The sequence below is a fragment of the Scomber scombrus genome, chromosome 3 (assembly GCF_963691925.1).
Source record: "Scomber scombrus chromosome 3, fScoSco1.1, whole genome shotgun sequence".
In the NCBI taxonomy this organism is placed as follows: Eukaryota; Metazoa; Chordata; class Actinopteri; order Scombriformes; family Scombridae; genus Scomber; species Scomber scombrus.
In genome coordinates, this window is record NC_084972.1 from 8,507,613 (window position 1) to 8,527,273 (window position 19,661).

The 19,661-nt window shown below is 41.3% G+C and overlaps 1 protein-coding gene across 1 annotated transcript in view; it reads left to right on the forward strand.

Annotated features, from left to right (window-relative positions):
• slc25a26 (solute carrier family 25 member 26) overlaps positions 1–19,661 on the forward strand; it is a 59,436-nt gene that overhangs the window by 12,050 nt on the left and 27,725 nt on the right. Inside the window, exon 5 of the mRNA XM_062416264.1 lies at positions 40–87. Within this exon, the coding sequence (XP_062272248.1) occupies positions 40–87 (48 nt within the window). The remainder of the gene's footprint in view (positions 1–39; positions 88–19,661) is intronic.

Sequence of the window (19,661 nt, forward strand, 5' to 3'; positions counted from 1 at the left end):
ATATGTTGTTTGTATGTTTGTTCTTTTTTCTCTTAACAGGGTGTTCGAGGCTTGTACAGAGGATACAGGAGTACAGTTCTCAGAGAGGTAAGATTTTTTTTCTCTTTTACTCACTCACTCATTCTGTCTGCCATTCACCAGTGATGGTTATCAACCGATAACCAATGTGAAACCCCTGTTCTAAAGTATTTAAATGAGGGTTTTGCGCGTCTTTATGGAGAGTTTGGATGAGCAGAAAGCTGCAAGCGCAAAATGAAATTTGATCGGGTTCTAGTGGAAGAGGTTAACAAATATATTGAGTTATAACAAAAACAAATATTACCAGAAAAACTGACATATGGGAGAGTATTTGTGACGAAGTCAATGCTGTTAGTAAAACCAAAAATATTCCACTCCAAAATTATTAACACATGTGGAAAAACTCCGTCCTGTATGTATTCTGTCATTTTGCCTCTGTCTCCTCCTCTCCACAGTGACAAAAGTAATCTGTGTCAGTTAATACCTGCCCTTCAAAGGTATTATTTATAGACGCAGTTAGCGTCAGAAATAATACCTTCAGGTTTGGTAAATCACAATGCGCGTGCTAAATAACATTTTTGCATTTTCTCCTCCCTGTATTTTGCGCACTGGGGTTGAAACGCCCCATATTACATATTCATTATGGCAAACGTATTAAATGGACAGCGCGTACTATCTTGCAAAGTTGAAAGAAGCAAGCCTCAGTGCGCTGCGTTAGTAGATCGGCTTGCACTTTTTTTGCGGGTGATGTCAAGTTTGTACACGTTTTTACACACGTAAACCTTTAGTAAATCAGGCCCTTTGTATGTCTGTCTTTGGCAGTGGGTAAAGTTTAATCTCAGGCAATTGCAAAGCACATCTTAGAAATTCCACTGAAATCAATTACAAGAGTTCATACTTAAGACAATTACTCGACTCCTTGAAGGCTGTGTTGTGAATTCTTTTTGACAGGCTAGACGAATATTGAGGCTTTCCACTCTTCTGACTGAACACATTTTAATTTCTCCTGGGCTTTATTGAGGTTGGAAATATTGATTTACATTTTTTCCCCTTCACTTTCATCTCATTCAATTACTTGGGCAAGGCGCTCTCCCTCCAATTGGAAGTACATCTGATTAATTAATGCAATTAGTTGCGTTACAAATGCAAAACAAAACGAGGATAAATGAGCATTGGGCCACTCTCCCTTGATGGTCGCTCACCTTTTTGTAATGAAAAAGCCGCTCTAGTTCTTTGATTCATGATCTTCTGTTTAATTGCACCTGCAGTGCATGATAACACAAAATAATTGTAGTGAAAGCTGTATAGATCTCACTCTTTTAGCCCTCCCCACACCGCCTGCTAAGTTTCAATAGAACTGGAAAAGAAAATGAGAACGGAGAGGGAGAAAGAAGTATATGAAGGTGACACTTGTCTTTCCATCTTTTTTTGGGGAGGTGGGTGAGGGCGTAATCAAGTCCCCTCCGCTGTGCTAGCCTGTACTTATTTTCTGCCTCACTAAACTGATGTTATTCACGCAAATTCCATCTGGACAGCTGGGGGAAAAAAGGACAACAAGACACTGTGATTTCTCTGAGGGGCTGTGAATAAATGAATACATTTGGAGGCTGGCGCACGGCCTGTGTGCATACTAACATTGGCAGATGAAATGCAATGGTGGCGGCAGGGATTGGGGTGCGGGAACGGCAAAGGATCCTAGGCGGTGATTGGCTTTGACGTGTGTCAGGAAGGTAATTCATTTTCTCTCAGCCTCCTTCGCTATCCGCCTATCTCCCTCCTTTGGCCAAGCGACACTGTCAAGATAAGTTTGTTTATGTGGTATGGCGTGGCGCCCCCTCCCCCCTCGCTGGCTGACTAATTGGGGTCCTCTCTGTGCTATATATTCATTAAGCAGCCTTCAGAAGGCATTTCTGATGGGCATGATACCGCATTAGGTAAGCATGTGAGAGGATCGACCACGGTGGGGAGGCTGGACTGGAGTTGGAAGGTGGAGTGGAGGTGTGACTGATTTGGCCATTCAAATCACATCGTAGCACCAAGCCACATCCAGATCATCATACCAACCTACATAAGTTTTAAACAACAACCCCAACAAGGCCCTAAGTTTAATTCAAAAACTATATGTAGACTGTGGACTAATGGGAATTAAATCCTTTTTTGTGTTTGCCCCACATTAATCTTTATGGTGATCTCCCCTTGAAAGAAACTGTCAAGTTGTCCGCTGAGTCAGCACCTTTTGGTTTGCAGCTGAATAGAGCATGAAATCAATGAGATACTTTATTCAACTCTGAATAAACCAGGGTGTATAATTAACATCAGCATGACTTGTTCAGGTTTTTTATGTTAGAGTACCTCTGTTCAGCAATTCCAGATAAAAGCTGGTTATGTTTTCTGTATATTGATCTGAGCCTCTGAATAACATTCATTTAATAATAAATACGTTACATAGAAAATATATTAACTTAGACTTAGCTCATATTTCATGATTTGTCATTTTAGTCTTTGATTTCAAGTTCTTATTTTTTTTTGGATAATACCACCTCTCACCACTAGATGGCATGCTAAGATTAGTACTGCTTCAGATATCTGTGCCTGATTTCTCTCATTTCACTCTTCTCCCAACTCTTTCTCTACTTTCTCTTCTCTCTCTGCCCCCACCATCCTCCCACCCCCCTTGTCACACAATCCTGCTTTATGACATTTATGAGCAGCAGTCACCGCAGTGAAAATTACAGCTTTTTTTTCCTTTATTGCGAGCCCTTTAGGTTTTTTTTATCTGAAGCGCTGTGAGGTAATGTTGGATTTGATCTGAACTGCACCAATTTGAGTTTGAGTAATGAGCCTGAGATGGGTTATTAGATAGTCATTTAGTAATGTGGTGATATGAGGGCTGTGGGGGGATCGGCATAAGTGAAGCTGACAGCGTCTGACTCAGTCGACTGAGGCACCTTGAACATCGGCTGATTGACTACAGCATACGGCCTCGCTACATTCAGTATATCCTTGTGCTCTTTCACCTACTTTATCTGAAAGCTGTTTTATCTAAATCCCTTTATTCACGTTTCTAAATGGGGTAGCACACAGACAAGGACGGTAATTAAGCAAGTTAAGTGAGAGTGAACAATCAGCCAACAGGATGAAATATACGTTCCTCATCTCCCCCTTTTAATGGTTTTGCATGTATTTTTCTTTAGCCAGCCTCTGAATCAGCCTCAAAGTTTCACAGCTGGGACCTGGCAATCCGAGGTCCAGGATCTGGCAGCAGGGCTTATGAAACACCTCTCTATCCAGACTCCTCCCCACCACACCTCTGCTTCCTCTTTTTCCTTCTCCTCTTCAATCCCCCTGCTCAATCCCCTCTCTGCTCCCTCCATCAGAGGCTTTGGCTGGAAGGAAAAACTTGCTGAGATGGGTTTTCACTAGTACCAACAGACCAAATTACATCACTCTCAATTCTGAGATTTCTGCATTTGTGGCCTGTTTTAGATCTGACTTTAGCGGATCAGTTTCAAATCAGGTCTAGATCCGACTCTGAGCGTTGTCATTTTTATGTTGTGAGTTGGAGCGCAGTCGATCCAAACTGATTTTAATGCTCCAAAATGATCAGTGGATAAATGGATAAGATGGTCAACGAAAAAAACGACAACCCTGTTTTGATAACGGGTAATCATTTAAACCAGGGGTTTTCAAAGTCTGAGACTGTGGGCCTCCCATCAGACAAAGCCCAGAAAAGGTTACCCCCTCACCCCCCTTAGTTTAATAGCTTAGTTTCACTCAATTCCTGGATGCCTATGGGATCATGGTTATGTTTTTTGATCCCATAGACACTCAACAATTGAGCCAAGATATCCTGATATTGCTGTTTGTCATTACATCAGTCTACACCAAATACATAAAAGAAGTCTGTCTGAAGGCATTTATTAGTTTCTGACTCTGGGAAAGTGGGAAAAACAGTAACATTCCCCACAAACTAGTGTATCTCTGAACTATGTCTTTAACCAAATCACACACATTCAGGCTACTCTATGTGATCTCCTTTTGATAACTAATCTAATAACTAATGTCATATTTTTTCATTTTCCTTCACTGAGCCTCCCCTGAAGCTGTTTGGAGCCCCCCGGAGCGGCCCACCTCCCACTGAAAACTTCTGATTTAAACCATTTATCAGCAAAAATGCCAAACAGTCTTTGTTTTCAGCTTCTCAAATGTGAGGATTTGTAGTTTTCCCCCCTGTTTTTATAGTAAAATGTGTATCACGTAAACAGCAACGTCTGTTTTGAAGGAGGCCAAGGACCCTCCTTCTCTTTCTTCACCAATTCCATGTCTGACAAAAAACATTATCTTAAAAAAAACAAAACAAACAAAAAACAAACACAAACAACAATAACACAGGGGCAAAGTTTGTGGGAAAAATGATGTCACTTTGAGATATGTGGAATTTAATTTTTCATAGGTTTTTGATATTTTATTGACTCATTACTCATTTACTTTTCAATTATTTAAAAAAATTGTTACATAGCCATTCATGTCACAGGCTTTAGTATAACCTGCTCAAACACTGCAGATGAGCAGAATTTTATACTTTTGTTACTACAATTTTTTAACATAACTTTTACACCTTTTTCAAATGTGTTAGTAAGTTCTGAATTATGCAGATTGAAATTTCCTTTTAAAATGTGCTGCAGAGATTTGTTTGATTAGTATTTTATTACTATTAACTCTTTTTCACTCTCTCTCTCACTCTCATATTCTTGCCTTTTGGCCCCTGAGGGTCCCAGTCCAACATCCACTCCAATGTGTGTGATTTCCCTTGTTGTTTGCCCTTTTTCTCAGCTTCAGTCACATTGGATTCAGCTTTGCAGAGGTGGAACTCTGTGTGTGTGTGTGTGAGTCTTCATGTTTGCATGTATGGTATGTGCAATCACAGCCGTGCAATGACAGCCCAGTTGTTGGTGCGTGCACATTGAGTTATGCTCATCCACACAGAGCAATGAGGGAGTTTGGTTTCCTCTGCTGGGATGCTGAGGTTGAAACCATCTCAACAGGCACGCAGCAGAGCCGAACTGACCCCTCCGTGGCCCTTTTTTGGAAATGAGCCACTTTTCACCGTTTGTGACGCAGGTTCAAAAGGCAGAGGTGAAGGGAATCACTCTCATATCCTGTCTCTGTGCGCACTGATCCACAGAGGCTCATGTTTATACACCCTCATATGACTAAGAGAAAGGCAGAGGATAGACAGAGCAGAAAGAAGGAAGAGAGACAGGGCAGGGGCAGCAGAAAGTGTTTATTTTCCTCTCCATACTGTATGTAAAGGCAGGATTTGTGGGATATGTGTGAAGGAATGGAGGCTTCCTCCTGCTTTGTGTTTTAGAGTTGGACCTCATCACAGCAGCTGCCATTAGTCTCTCGGAGCCAGACAGCAAACCGACTCTTTGCTTAAATGGCTTCAACACCTTAAAAAGCTTAAGAGAAGTGGATTAAATGAAATGGAAAATGTCACTAGATCACACTGCAAGAGAAATGCAACCAAGGAAAATATTAAACTGCTGGTTGAAAATGAATTATAATACCTACCATACTCTTTTCACTCACACTTTGCCTTTTTACTCGTTTCATTTTGGCCATTTTCAATTTGTAGCTGTATGCAATTACACACTTGGAGAATAAGATCGTTATCAGCCTCTGCAAGCCAGTAGAAAAACTGTCTATGAAATACAGTTTGGCACTATTGGTGAATGGACATGGAGGGTGAACGTTGTAAAGAATTTGAGCTACTGGCAGTACCTTATCTGTTTACACTGTGATCAATGAGTAGACTGAGAGGCCTGAGAAAACCTGTTGACCTCTGTAGATACAACCCTTGACATGACTTGACCCTGTAGACGAGTGCTTGTGTGTGTGTTAGACCGTTTGTGCGATATGGAGAAACAATAGAGTGTCTGCCATCGAGATGTCATGAGTGAACCGTCTGCTGTAGGACATATGTAGTCGGAGCTGGCGAGAGATAAGCAGAGGGCACAAAACACAATGTATGACATTAAAGATTGTTGTCTGATTTTTCTCTCTGTGCCTCCAGCTTATTGGTTCTTTAAGCATTCCTCTGGTTTTGATCTGGCACCTGAAGTTAAAGCAGCCAAATTAATCAGTAGCCTGTCTACTTTACAAATACAGTGTCATGCATAGTGTCAGGTCATGCAGATACTTGCCTTCTTAAAACATATTGCACTACTTTTGGAAATTGCAAAACCTCTTTCAAAACTTGTGGTAAACCATGCATCCACAGCTACTGCTTATTCTTCTGCAGAGCCACAAGTGAGGCTGGATGCATGCTGATTGTACAAAGTAATGATCAGGTGAGACCCCCCGCCATCCTAATGAATCACAATAATGAGAAAATGACTGACTGGCAGTTGGCTCTTTTTTTAGTATCCATGTGATTGTTATTCCCTTGAATAAAGTGTGCATGGAAAGAAAATAGTGCTAATTAAGGAAAAGAAATGTACTTTGCAATTTGTTCGCTTCATTTGGTTTTAAGAAAAACGATCTGTCAGTTGGTGAGATTAGCTGCTCATAACAAGGGAAGCAAGCAGGAAAACAGGTGCCTCCTCTCTGTCAGCCCAGCAGCAGCTCAGCAAAACCACCTTAACTAGTTACCATGCTGCTACTGTACATATTAACACTAGTGCATCTAGTTAGTTAGTTCTTATGTCATGCACATAAGCCAAGTGCCCAGCCAACAATAATTTACAAGTAGAGCCCGACCGATACTGGACTTTTAGGGCCGATACCAATATTAAGGATAAGGAGTAAAAAAAATCAGATGAATGATAATTTTATATATAAAGAATATATACATAAACATACTTTTTTTCCCATTGATCTCTTAAATGTTATCAAACACTTGTTACAAAGATATGTAATGAAGGGGTGATATTCTGCAGTTTAACAATAAACTATTGTATAAAAGGACATCAATGCACTGAAACAGTAAACTTCACTGTGAATTTAATAATTATAAATAACTATAACTAAATAACAAAACATAACAAAAAACATGTACATATATTTAACTTGAATTAAGAAAAAGGATCAAATATACATTAAATGCTGCCTTTATAAATTGATCGGCACATATTTGCCAATACCGATATATCTGTGAATATCAGCTGACCGATATATCGGTCGGGCTTTACTTACAAGACAACAAAGTACAGTTACAGTGGTGAAACATATGTCAAACATAGACAAAGAAAAAATATCTTACATTACAAAGAACTTTATCTTTTGATCCAGGCTGTACAAATAAAATCTTCCACACAAAAGAATCCCTGCCTGAAACACAGCTCAAGTTATTTGTAATCATTAATTCACAAAAAGAGGCAGACATTAAGTGTAGCCCTTAAATCTTCACATAATGAGTAATTAAACATACAGTGGACTTTGTCTTCAGTCTCATTTAAAAGCAAACAAATTATTTTCTAGGCAAGGCAAGGCAAACCTGCCTGTTTCTGCAGCTAATGGTAATGTAAATAAACATCCCTGAAGACAACATGTTATTAATTTAGGATTGATCAAACATCGACAGATAATTTTTCTCTGTACATCAGGAGCAGTTTGAAATGGGCATCATGAATATTCCACTATATCTGTATCTGGACTTTGAGTTCACTGATAAGCATGCTCACTTCCAGCCTGCCAAAAGAAAGAGGGGGAATTGATAATGTTGGTCTGATACTACTACTCAACTTCACATTGTGGTAGACATGTTTAAAATGGTGTCACATGGAAGCCAAAAGCAGCCAACTGCAGCTGTACGGAGGCCTCAACCTGTTGTCTATTCACATTGTGAGTTGTTTGTTTCTTTGATGAATCTCTTTCTGTCTACCTTCTCGAATGTCATTTTTAAACGCTGCCCCTGGCTGATCAGACCCTTGTTAGAAGAGTGATGGCCTTCTTTACCTGCAGAGACTGATTCCTCTTCGTCACTGGATGATCTCTTATCACTTTACCACACACGTCACTCCAGGGACTAATGGTCCACACCCACTGCCACTCTGGATGATGGATAGATGGGCTCCTTTTCACAATGGCTGGCTACACCTGTCATTCGCATTAGTGCGTGTGTTAGCTTGTGTGTGTACATTTGTATCTTCTCATTTATAGTCCCTTTCTTAGGTGTACATTGGCAAGGCTGGCTTTTGCTGCAAATCTGACTAAACCACACTAACCTCCCTTAGATCAACATGTGGTCTCATTGATGAGTTCTACAGTTGGATTGGTTTAAGGATTTAGCTGCCATGCTGTCAGACCCCCACGCGTGCTGTCTGCTCACTGCAGACTTGGCCGGGGGACAACGCACGGTTTTCTGTGCTTCCCTGCTGAGGATGATGCATTTGAAGGCTGTGCCACTGAGACCCATGGATCACACACTTGTGTTAAGTACGTTTGTCCCCACTGAGCACTCGAGTCCATTCAAAAAATCCATCATTTGCGGATATAATTCGGAATGCAGGGATTCTCTGTGCGTTTCAGCGTTTTTATGCAAAGACTTATTGCTAATCTGTACTGCCAGACATTTTTCCAGGAAAAAGAGGCAGTTTGTTTTTGACAGCTATAGTTGTTTTTGTGCTTCTCCCTTCCACTGTGTGCGTGTGTTTGTCTGTCTGTGAATGTGTGAGCGCTGTGGACATGACCACGGAGGCCATGCTAGTCAGTGTGTCTCCCCGGGTCTCGGGGCTATGTTTGCTTCCCACAACTTTATGCATGTTTGTCTCAATCCGAGCAGAAAACCTTTTGCGCTCCACATGTGTTTCTAATAACACACAGCCCTGTCAGCATGGCAAGGGACTGAGGGGGAGGAGGGAGGTGGGGGTGGGGTGGGAGGGTATTCAACAGAGGGGCGGTAGGTCTAGAATGCAGGGAATAGGACAAGCAGCGGGTTGAATGTCATGTGGAAGGAAATAAGTGTCAAGAGTACGCTCCTGTATATTGGAATCTATTGCCAGTACACAATATTGAGAGTGATGCCTTATTCCCCTGACGGAAGTATTTGCAATGCAGATTTTGTGTGACTTGGACATCTGTTCAACTTCAGGTTACCATCTCAGTCAATCAGCCTGTTATAAAGCCACTGTATTAGAAAAGAAACCTGCACATGAATTAACCCTTCAGTCAAATCCACTATAACATCTTAGTCTCACTTGATTGTGGAGTGACAGGACAGAATGGAAGGAGGATAAATCAGTGCTGTAGCAATAGCCAGACATAGGGAAGCACCCAGTAATTAGAGGTTAACCTAACTCTTTTTTTTTACAGCACTGCTACATGAGAAGCAACGATGAAAATTCATCTCAATCACTTTTCTCTCCTCTTAGATCCCCTCTTACCTATATGATTCCACTATTTTTTGCAGTAACTAGTAATGTAGCTAGTAACTTACTTATTTTCAGCAACTTGCACAACACTGCTCTTTAAACTTTCTCTGAAAACAAGACAGTCTCTTCATTATACAATAACCAAAAAACCAAATAACATCATGATTTGAAGGACTGTTTTGTATTTACAAAGTGTTGCTGTTGCATAAGTGCCCCTTTTTCCAGACAGTCATATGAGGTACTCCAGAAGCAGCACCCTGCTACCCCCCACACCCCCCAGCCATATGCCTGCCCCCTTTTCCTCAGCCACAACCATCATCCTGCTAGCAGCAGTACTTACGACCTGAAAGCATCTGGAACAAACCACCTGAATGTCAGGGGTCAGTCTGTGATGTCACTGCTTAATGTCCAATGGAAAAAAAGAAATATAAAGTGTCACCCGCACCACAGGCGTTTACCTCACTCAACCCCGACGGAGGTTAGGAGTTCAAAACAATTCATAATTCAACACTCATCTACATTCACAGCAGTGCAGTGCTGAGGCTGTTTATATGAGAGTCCAGGGGTTACATACATGGTTTAATATCTGTGCTTGATTTACCACAAGTAATCTCAGATGAATGAAAGATTGTATTCTTTTGTGCAGGTTTGGTGTCAACAATGAAAAGGTATTTCCCAAAAGTTAGGAACATACTTGTAAAATACCTTTGTTTAATTACTACTTCTTTCCAGCACATTTGTACAAATGTATTATTGCATGTAATATTGATTAGTTGGTTAGTTGGTCAACTGCCTTGCTTCAAACTGAAATATGGTGATCCTCTAGCACCGCCATGAGGTTAACAGGTTTGGTTTTGAGTGAAATATCTAGACAATGATTGGGTGGATTGCTTAGAAATTTGATAAAGCTATTAAAGGTTAAAATAAGGATAAATCTGAATGACTTTATTGATCCCCTGACATTCCCTTTACATGCATAAAGGGTTAGTGCTTTTCATTTTCACTAATGAGAGTGAAGCTCAGCTTTATATTGTGCAGCCTTTCGTTCAGGCCTGTAACGGATTGATCAGGTCCATACATGGTTTTGTTTGACTGACTCATCTATCTGTGTAGTAGTTTGTGTGTGTGTGTGTGTGTGTGTGTGTGTGTGTGTGTGCATGTGCGTTTTCAAACTTGTTGCGATACTGCCAGTATACACTTCTCTCACTACAGGGATTCTGTTATTTCCAGCTGTGCTGCTGCTGTGCTTATCTGATTCCCAGCCGATAAGATATGTTTGCATGTGTGTGTCTGTGCGAGAAAGATTTCAGTTGGCCCTTAGGCAGTGATTGGTTAGCTGGAATGACTGTGGTTTGTGTTTTATTGCTGTGGGCACTGCTCCCAGAGAACATAGTGTGTGTATGTGTCCGCACCACTGCCATGTGTGTGTTTTCATACGTGTGTGTGTGTGTGTGTGTGTGTGTGTGTGTGTGTGTGTGTGTGTGTGTGTGTGTGTGTGTGTGTGTGTGTGTGTGTGTGTGTGTGTGTGTGTGTGTGTGTGTGTGTGTGTGTGTGTGTGTGTGTGTGTGTGTGTGTGTGTGTGTGTGTGTGTCATGCTGGAGAGATTAAAGCAAGCGGCCTTATTCTGGACCTTCCTGTCCGCTTTACTCTAGTTTGCCTCTTAGCCCTTTTAAAGGGAAACTCTCACATCATTACTTTGGATATAGGACAGGATAAAATGTTAACCTGCATTAATAGAAACCCCTTTTTTTTAGTTCAATGTCTAGGTGTCGTTAAGTATTCTTTAAATACCCAGCATTCGTTAACGCTGCACTTGCGTGACACCATCCAGTTACAGTAAACCACAACCAGCATGCAAATATTTTGCCTAACCGTACCAACACTATTTTGCATGTATATATATATATATATATATATGTATATTTTTGCATGTGCAGCACGGTTAACATACAAAACAACTGTAAAATACAGACATTTATTTGCCTAAACAATAAATGTTGGCTCTAGTAACTGGTTAACATTAGCAACTAAGCTACGCTAACAATGTTAACAGCCATATGAGCTCATGCTTGTATATTGTGGGCTGTAAAAACAAATGTTTGGTTACACACTCACTTACTTAATAGTTATGTGCTCTCTTGTCTCTGTAAATACACATTGTTTATTTGAGAAAGCCTGTATTATGTTGTGGTGGCACGCAAATTCAGAATTCCTTTGTGCTGCTGTCTGAGATAGAATCTCACAGAAATCAACATCACAAGGTAAAGTTCACCACACCATAATGGGTTGGTTTGTTCTGCTGATTAAGCTTTAAGTTTCATTTGGGTCAAGTTATCCCTGCTTGGTTTGTGCTGCTGGCTGTGTCACTTTTAATCTTTCAGGGTTAGCAGTGGAGGTGGCTCAATTATACACTGCTGTTGATTCACCGCTGGCCAAGGCTTCATATGGCGTCCACGGTGCCTGTAACTTGTAAAAAAAACCACAACAATGTTTCTTCTGTTTTTCCTTTCAGTTTGTCTTAGAACACACCGGCTCAGGAGTCTGTCTGGTCTCCATAGCAAAATTAAAACATAAATCCCCTACATTGTAACTCATTCTGTGCTGTTGGTAAGTGTCGTTGCCTTCATGTGGCTCATTGTTTTCTCTAAAGTCTATGTAAATAGAGGTAAGCACAATTGGAAGAACACAATGTTAACCCAATTGTGGTTAGCAGATAAAACCAAGGAGCTCCTCAAAAATATAACTGATGTATAATATAACTGTTCCGTAGCCTCTCTTTCTCAACTATCTGTTTAGAGAAGCTAACTCTATAGAACCACCCTCTCCTTCTCACATGCTTTAGCCTGCATCAACACATTAACTCTCAGTCCACTCTCCCACGTCTGACTCCCCAGCCTTAGCCAGTTCCTCAGGCAGCCATACATCTCTCTTCCTGTCAACAGCTAATTGGTTGACCCTCCGGGCATCCTGTGTCACACCACACCACCATTCATTGGCTAATACGCACTTTGCCATCGACATCATCTGTCAATGGCTGTGACAGATCCATACTGTCATGTTTTAACCAAATGAAAAAAATACTAAGCCTTTTTTTAATTGGGTTGAATATGTCCAATCACAAGATGTTTTTTCCTCATGTGGATGCAGTTTATCTATCGTAACATCCATCATAAATGTTGAGTATGAATACCCAATAAAAACGTTCAGCATTTAACTTTTTATGTTTTGTGTCACTGAACAGCAAGCTATACTTCAGCTCCTTTCATTAAAGGCTGCAGAGAAAAAGAAGTATCAGGTGTCTGTTGATAAGGGAGTTAGTGTTTTTTTCCCCTTTGTGTCTGCCTGTTCAGTGGTATCACACGTCCATTTTGAAGCAACAAGCTACACAAAGCTGCACACAGGTGGGAGGAAGAGGGGGGGAAAAAATCACCACCACAACATAAATATTATTCAGAGTTTCTGGGAAGCATTTCTCTCATGTCGATGGAATTGCTCTCTTGAATCTTTGCCAGCGCACTGTTTCTCCACCACCTCCACCTCCACCTCCTCTCTTCCCTCTTTCCCTTCCCTGCTCTCCTGCTCGCTCTCTCCCCCACTCACCTCAGAACAAGTCTTAATTTGTCAGGAATATTACTGCCCCACGTTGACATTCGCCGGGCTGCGGCGGCTTATGGGAACCGGGGCCAGCTGCGATTTGATTGGCCCGCGGAAGATGTGCCGGAGCTCAAACCTCTCCCTAGTTTGGCTAGTTTAAACACACACACACACACACACACACACACACACACACACACACACACACACACACACACACACACACACACACACACACACACACACACTCTCTCTCTCCGTGCTGCCCTTGGCATTCAAAACTGTTAGGTGGAATTCTTCAGCAAGTGCAGTCAGACTCGTTCTAGTTTTTACAGCGCCAGGGAGCTGGAAAGGCCTGGATGAGTGATTGCTAGTCGCTTAAGGCTGAACACTCCTCATAGTTACACAGCATCTAGGCCTTAAAGGGACACGTGCTCATGCTGCAGGATGCACAGAGCCGCGCAGCCTCCGACACTCCCTAATCTGTGACAAATGTAGGTTTCGGAGGAACTGCGCTGAGCACGAGGGGAGATATGCTTTGTATGTGTTACAGGTTTGTGTTTGGATAGGCGTATGATTTGTGTGAAGTTTGCCTCGGGGGAGTGAACTAACAGGTGTGTGTGTGTGTGCGCTTAAACTGAGACAGCATATGGCAGTCTGTTTTCTGTAAGAGGGAGAGCGGGCCTTGGCTTCCACTAACCAGCACTATACAACCACCAAGAGAGAAGTAATCCAACCTTCTCTCTCTGTTTCTTTCTCCCCGTTCCCCTCTCCCTGGCACTCTCAGTCCCCCCCTTTCCTCCCCCCTTCTCTTTCTCCCTCAGGCCTCTCTTATGAAGTGAGAGGCCAAACACAGGCCCAGAGTGCCGGATCAGGCTCCTTCTATCGATTGACTTTATTTATGTGTTTGTTTATTTATTTAAAAGGCCTTGAACCCCTCTGTCCCAAAGGTGTACTTAGGTGCCCCACACACACACACACACACACACACACACACACACACACACACACACACACACACACACACACACACACACACACACACACACACACACACACACACACACACACACACACACACACACACACACACACACACACACACAGAGAGAGAGAGAGAGAGAGAGTCTCTCTGTCTCCCTTACTGGACTGTACACACACACACACACACAAGTTCCTGCTGTGCTCCTATGTTTAGCCAGGTTTTTGCAATGTCACTGCAGATAGTAGGTGTGATATTAGGTCATATGTGCATGCAGGACAGGATCACCATAATAGGAAAATAATTAAAAGCCCATATATAGTTTAAACAGGCATGATGCTGGAAAATTCAATTGGGATACTGCAGCATAATTAAAATTCTGCTCTGTAAATTCTGTCACATCATTAAAGTACTTTACTGTTGTTTGGAGTGTAATACGGTTGGATGATAATACAATATTATCACTTAATCAACTTTCAGTGGAATTGTGTGGTGAAATGGTTGTATAAAGTTGTTCAGTCCAAATTATCATTCCGAAGAAAAGGACATTTGCTGCTAACTATTTTTTTTTTTGGTCTTTCTTTTATTGATCAAAATACATTTTCCATTTTTAATTTTAAAAAAGTGTTAATCTTTGACTGTCATCGTCTGTTTGTTTGTTTTCACTTTTTGAGTAAAAGTATGTGGAGCATGTTGTAACAATTCTACACATTGTACAAAAACAGAAAATTAAATTAATTTGGTATTTTGCTCAACTCTACGTGATCTGCATACAAAATCATAATATATTATATTAAAAACATACTTCCAAATATATATGGATTTAATATCCTTGCTGAGCTAGTGCTCAGAAACAGTCCAGCTGGAGTTATTTTAGGGAAATAATTGCTGCCCCCACTCACCGTTTAGTGAGAGCTCAGGGTATTGCAACATGCATCCTTATCGCATATCTGTCATACTTCATTAGACTTGTGCTAACCAGCAACGTGCCTGTGTGTGCTTTTGCTTGCAGGCAATTCTTGTTGTGCAGTTTTTATTTTATTTTTAGCTTGTATGTGTGTGTGTGGCGTGTATATTCACCCAGATTGTCCATCGACAGACAGACAAACAGGTCTGGTTTCTTACTGCTCAGTGACTGCCTGTGATTGGGTTTGAACATTTGGCACAGTAACATACGGAGATGTCCAGCAGCACCTGCCTATCTGACATGATTAATGTCTTGATCAACTTTCAACATATTAAAATCTGATCTCTGTCTGTTTGTTATCAGTGTGTCACCATAGTCAGTCCCTCGTCATACTTTGGTGACACACGGTAGATGGAATGTGGGTGTGTCTGAATGTATGAATTTGGCAAGTAAATCCAGCTTGCAGCCCTGTTGCATTAGCAGGTAATAAATGTGGACTTAGACTCGAAGCTTTGCTCTGCTGTGTGTGTGTGTGTGTGTGTGTGTGTGTGTGTGTGTGTGTGTGTGTGTGTGTGTGTGTGTGTGTGTGTGTGTGTGTGTGTGTGTGTGTGTGTGTGTGTGTGTGTGTGTGTGTGTGTGTGTGTGTGTGTGTGTGTGTGTGTGTGTGTGTCTTCACAAGGCCTATAGTGATTCTGCACTTTGACTAAGGCTGCTGCTGATCGCTTCACCATCTGACTCCCATCTGCTTTCTTTTAAAAGCTCTCCTCTCCTCTTCTCTCCTCCCTTTTCCTCTCCTTTCCTCCCATTTCATTTTCTCTTCTTTCCTCCTCCCTTCTCTTCTCCTCTCACCCTCCCTTTCTCTCCTCTCCTCTCCTCTCTTTTCCTCTGCTGAGACTGAATAACTACGACTGTAAAACACTTTAATAGAATGAAGGGCAGGAGGTTAACTGGACAGTAAAACTGTTGCTCTGAACTCTTTAGTGAATCAGGATTTCTTAAAAGTATACTTAAACATTTCAAAGGGGCCATTGTTCATTTTATTTTGTGGATAAATTGAATTTGAGGGAGTACACATGGTCTCATTTGAAATGGTACATTTGGTGAATTCCAAATCCACGGGTTTAGGAGGTTTTGCCAAATGGATTTGGAATGGTCATTCAGTATCAAGCACTAACAGAAGATCCAGCAGACGTCTCTGGCTCATGAATCATTTGCTCTTTAGCTCATTTGCTCCACATCTGGTGGCAAGAACGGAGCAGAAGGAGCACTTAAGTTGTCGGGTTCAAGATTGCACCACAGTGTCTTGACTGAGTTAAAGTGTGAATCTTTTATAGTGGTGTTATTTGTGTCTGGGATTTCATACAATAGTCATAAAATGAGGGAGGGTTTTTATTCTGTCATCGTAATGACGGTAAACAATGTCATCCAAGGTATACTGGCTTTTATAAAACATGAGTTTCCACAGAAATGACTGCTTACATGGGTATAATTTCAAGAGGGAAAAAAAGTGTCTGGTTTCCATAAGATTTGGCATCACAGCCAAAATCAGATTAATCACAATGATTTCAGTGTGTCTTTGAGAATGCTTGTGAACTATCCACTGTGTAAAGGGATATGCTTTCAGTGTTATAAAAAGAATTTGAATTTGTGTAACTTGAGTTCACTTCAGTGCATGTTGTACGTGATAATCTTCAAGTTATTACTTGTGGACAGTTTTCTGATATACAAACTGACTCCTCTGGGTCTGTTTTGTTTCTATATCAGGACACATAATTGTTTGTACACTAACCACAGTAAAGTAGTAGGCTGTATTCAAATCATCATCCATTTTTAGCCACGGTGTGGCTGTAGGGATAGTGGTCAGTCAGTCCACCACTTTGCTTCAGACTGAAATATTTCAACAGCTGTTGAATGGATTGCCTTGAAATTTGGTTCAGATATCCATGATGACCAAAGAATGAAGCCTGCTGTGGTGATTTCCTGACTCTTCCTCTTCTACCATCATGAGGTCAAAGTTGTTCTCTTTTTTTAACAGTCTCACACAGTTGCACACACTCACACCTGGAAACTGCCCAGTACAACCACAGTCTGAACTGCCAGCCACTGAGCAGCTCCACTGGAGTAGTTTGGGTTACGAGCCTTGCTTATGGAAACGTCAGTGGTGGTCAAGACGAGGGGGGTGCTGCTTTTTCACGTTCCCCACGCAGATTTATACTGCTGAGCTGGGGATGGAATAGGTGATCTGCTTTCACTTATCTCAACATCTACAAGATGGATTGGCACAATATTTTGTACAGACGTTCATGATTCTCAGACAATGAATCCTATTGACTGCAGGGATCCACCATGAGGTTGACATTTGTGGTTATGTGAAATGTCTCAACAACGGCTGTATGGATACAATGAAATTTGATACAGACATTTCCACCACAGGTTGAATTGTACTAACGTAGGATTTCCCTTAACTTCCTCTAGCGCCACCATCAGGTCAAAATCGTAATCATTCGGTTGTTACCAAATAATGTAATGGCACCTCAATCAGCCACAGCTTTATAGATGTTAGCATGCTAACACGCTAAACAAAGATGATGAACATAGTAAGAATAACACCTGCTGTATAAGCATGCTGATGTAAGCATTTCACTCAAAGCAGCTCTGTGCATAAGTGTATCATCACTTAGCCACTAGCATGGCTGTAGACTCTTAAGTTTAGTTTGTTTGTAGTCAGTTTAATTCATGGGAAACATTTTGTGGGAACATAATGTCAAACTGAAGTAGTTAATTAGCAGCACAGAGCTTTGAGCTGTGATTAAATGGTCGACTGGATGTTTGTTTTGGTCCTCCTATTGTTGATTTTATCAGACACCGGCCAGCCGATCAGTAGTTTTTGTGGATACTGGCTAAGATGTCTCTTGTGCGTTGTTAATGTTTATTGCTCGGTACCATCAAGATGATATAATGCTATATCATCTTATGTGGGACTGTACAGACACACTGAGATCAATTGGTACATTTTGTTGGAAAGCATCTGAATTGTGGTTTTCTGTTAAGTTGATTTTGGAGAGCCAGTCCTCAGTAGCAGTAGGTAGATGTTACAAAGTAGGAAAAGTCCAAACATTTAAGGATGAAGTACTTTTTGGAAAGGAATCTATTGGAAAAGATGAATAATGTCTCATCTTTTGGTTTGGCCATCTATACATTTGTCTACTTGTCTCTCTTTGTTAATATCTATCTTCCTAAGTCTTTCTCTCTCCCTTTGAATACTCATTAGTATGCACAGGCAGCAGTATGACCTATTAAAAGTCATTTGTCAAATTGCAGCCAACTGGCTTGCCTGCAATCAGGCTCAATGTGAATATATTTTGACATGTGTTTTTCCTGCCCTCCGCTGAGCGCCTAAGGACCTGTGACAGCCTGAAGCCTCTCTGAATGCTAATAAAGTTAGCGCTTATACAGTTGGCAAGGACGCACATACACACACACACACAAACTGGAGCACTGTCAGCAGAATGACACAGCAGACATCTCCATATTGGTATAATATAGTACCTGACAGTCAGAGCAAGTGGCACTGTCAACTTTGATCATTTACGAAATGTGTCAGCTAGCAAACATATAATGCCGCTCTTCAAGACACACATGCACACACACACATGCACATCAGCTTAATTATGATTAAGCACATTGACATTTTCGTACAAAATTGCAATACACACACACACACACACATATGGAGGATAGCAGGTCTGTGAGAGAGCCGGTCATGTGTTTCCCAGCAGTGGAATCCTGTCCCTGGAGGCCAGCTGGATGACACAGATGTTTGTGGGCTTTGGGAGCAGATGCTGCTGAGCTCTTGGAACAAAGTTCTCACTTTATGGCCAAGTAGCAGAGCCAAAGTTTGGTATGATTTCAACAACAACAACAAAAAAGGTATAGTATTGTGACAGTGGCTCTAGCCTTAGAGATGACCAGTTGTGATTCTTTGTATGTTGAGATTTTATTTTCAAGTGGAGCAGTAGCAGAACAAGAGAAGGGAGTGGTCAGTAGGGTGGAGAAGATGGTAGATGGAGAGAACTGGATTGAGGTCTGCAAGGACATTGAAGATGTAGTTTAGATAGTAGGATAGGGCCAGAAATTATAGAGTAGACACTAGAAACAGAAAAAGAGAACACAAGTGTAAGTAGAGGATTTGTCTAGAGCCTGCTGAATGATTTCAGGAAAGCTTCAGTTCAGGAATAGAGTGAAACAGGGTAAAATTAACTTAGAGTTGCGCCTCAGGGTCTAAGTAGGCAAACTGTGTTTTTCCTACTCAAAAATGTGTTTTCTTTAAAGTATTCTAGTTAGGGTTGGTGGGGGAGGGGCATGTTTATGGTACAGACAAGACATGGAATAGGTTCCAGGAAGTCCAGATTGAGTAACAGATCAGTGAATTTGAAGGCTTAACAGGCTCCAAAAACACTGCACAGAGGTTTATGACATAGTATTTTACAACTCTGGGCAGTTATCATGGCGGCAACTGTTTCCCCTTTGGTAGTGACAATAGCGAGGTAAATGGTAGAAATGCTCTATTTACATTACAAGGTAATCAACAGGAACGTTTGCTCACGTATATGTGATTGGTCAACACAGCCGCCTCTTGTCAGGTGACGTCACGTTTGTAGCAAAAGTTGAACCTGGTTAAACGTTTTTGCCAGATGATGCTACATTGTTTTACTAGAGCGTTCTGGGTTGTCATTCCCAATTCAATGCTGAGTTGTTAGACACATTTAAATGAATGAGATGGATG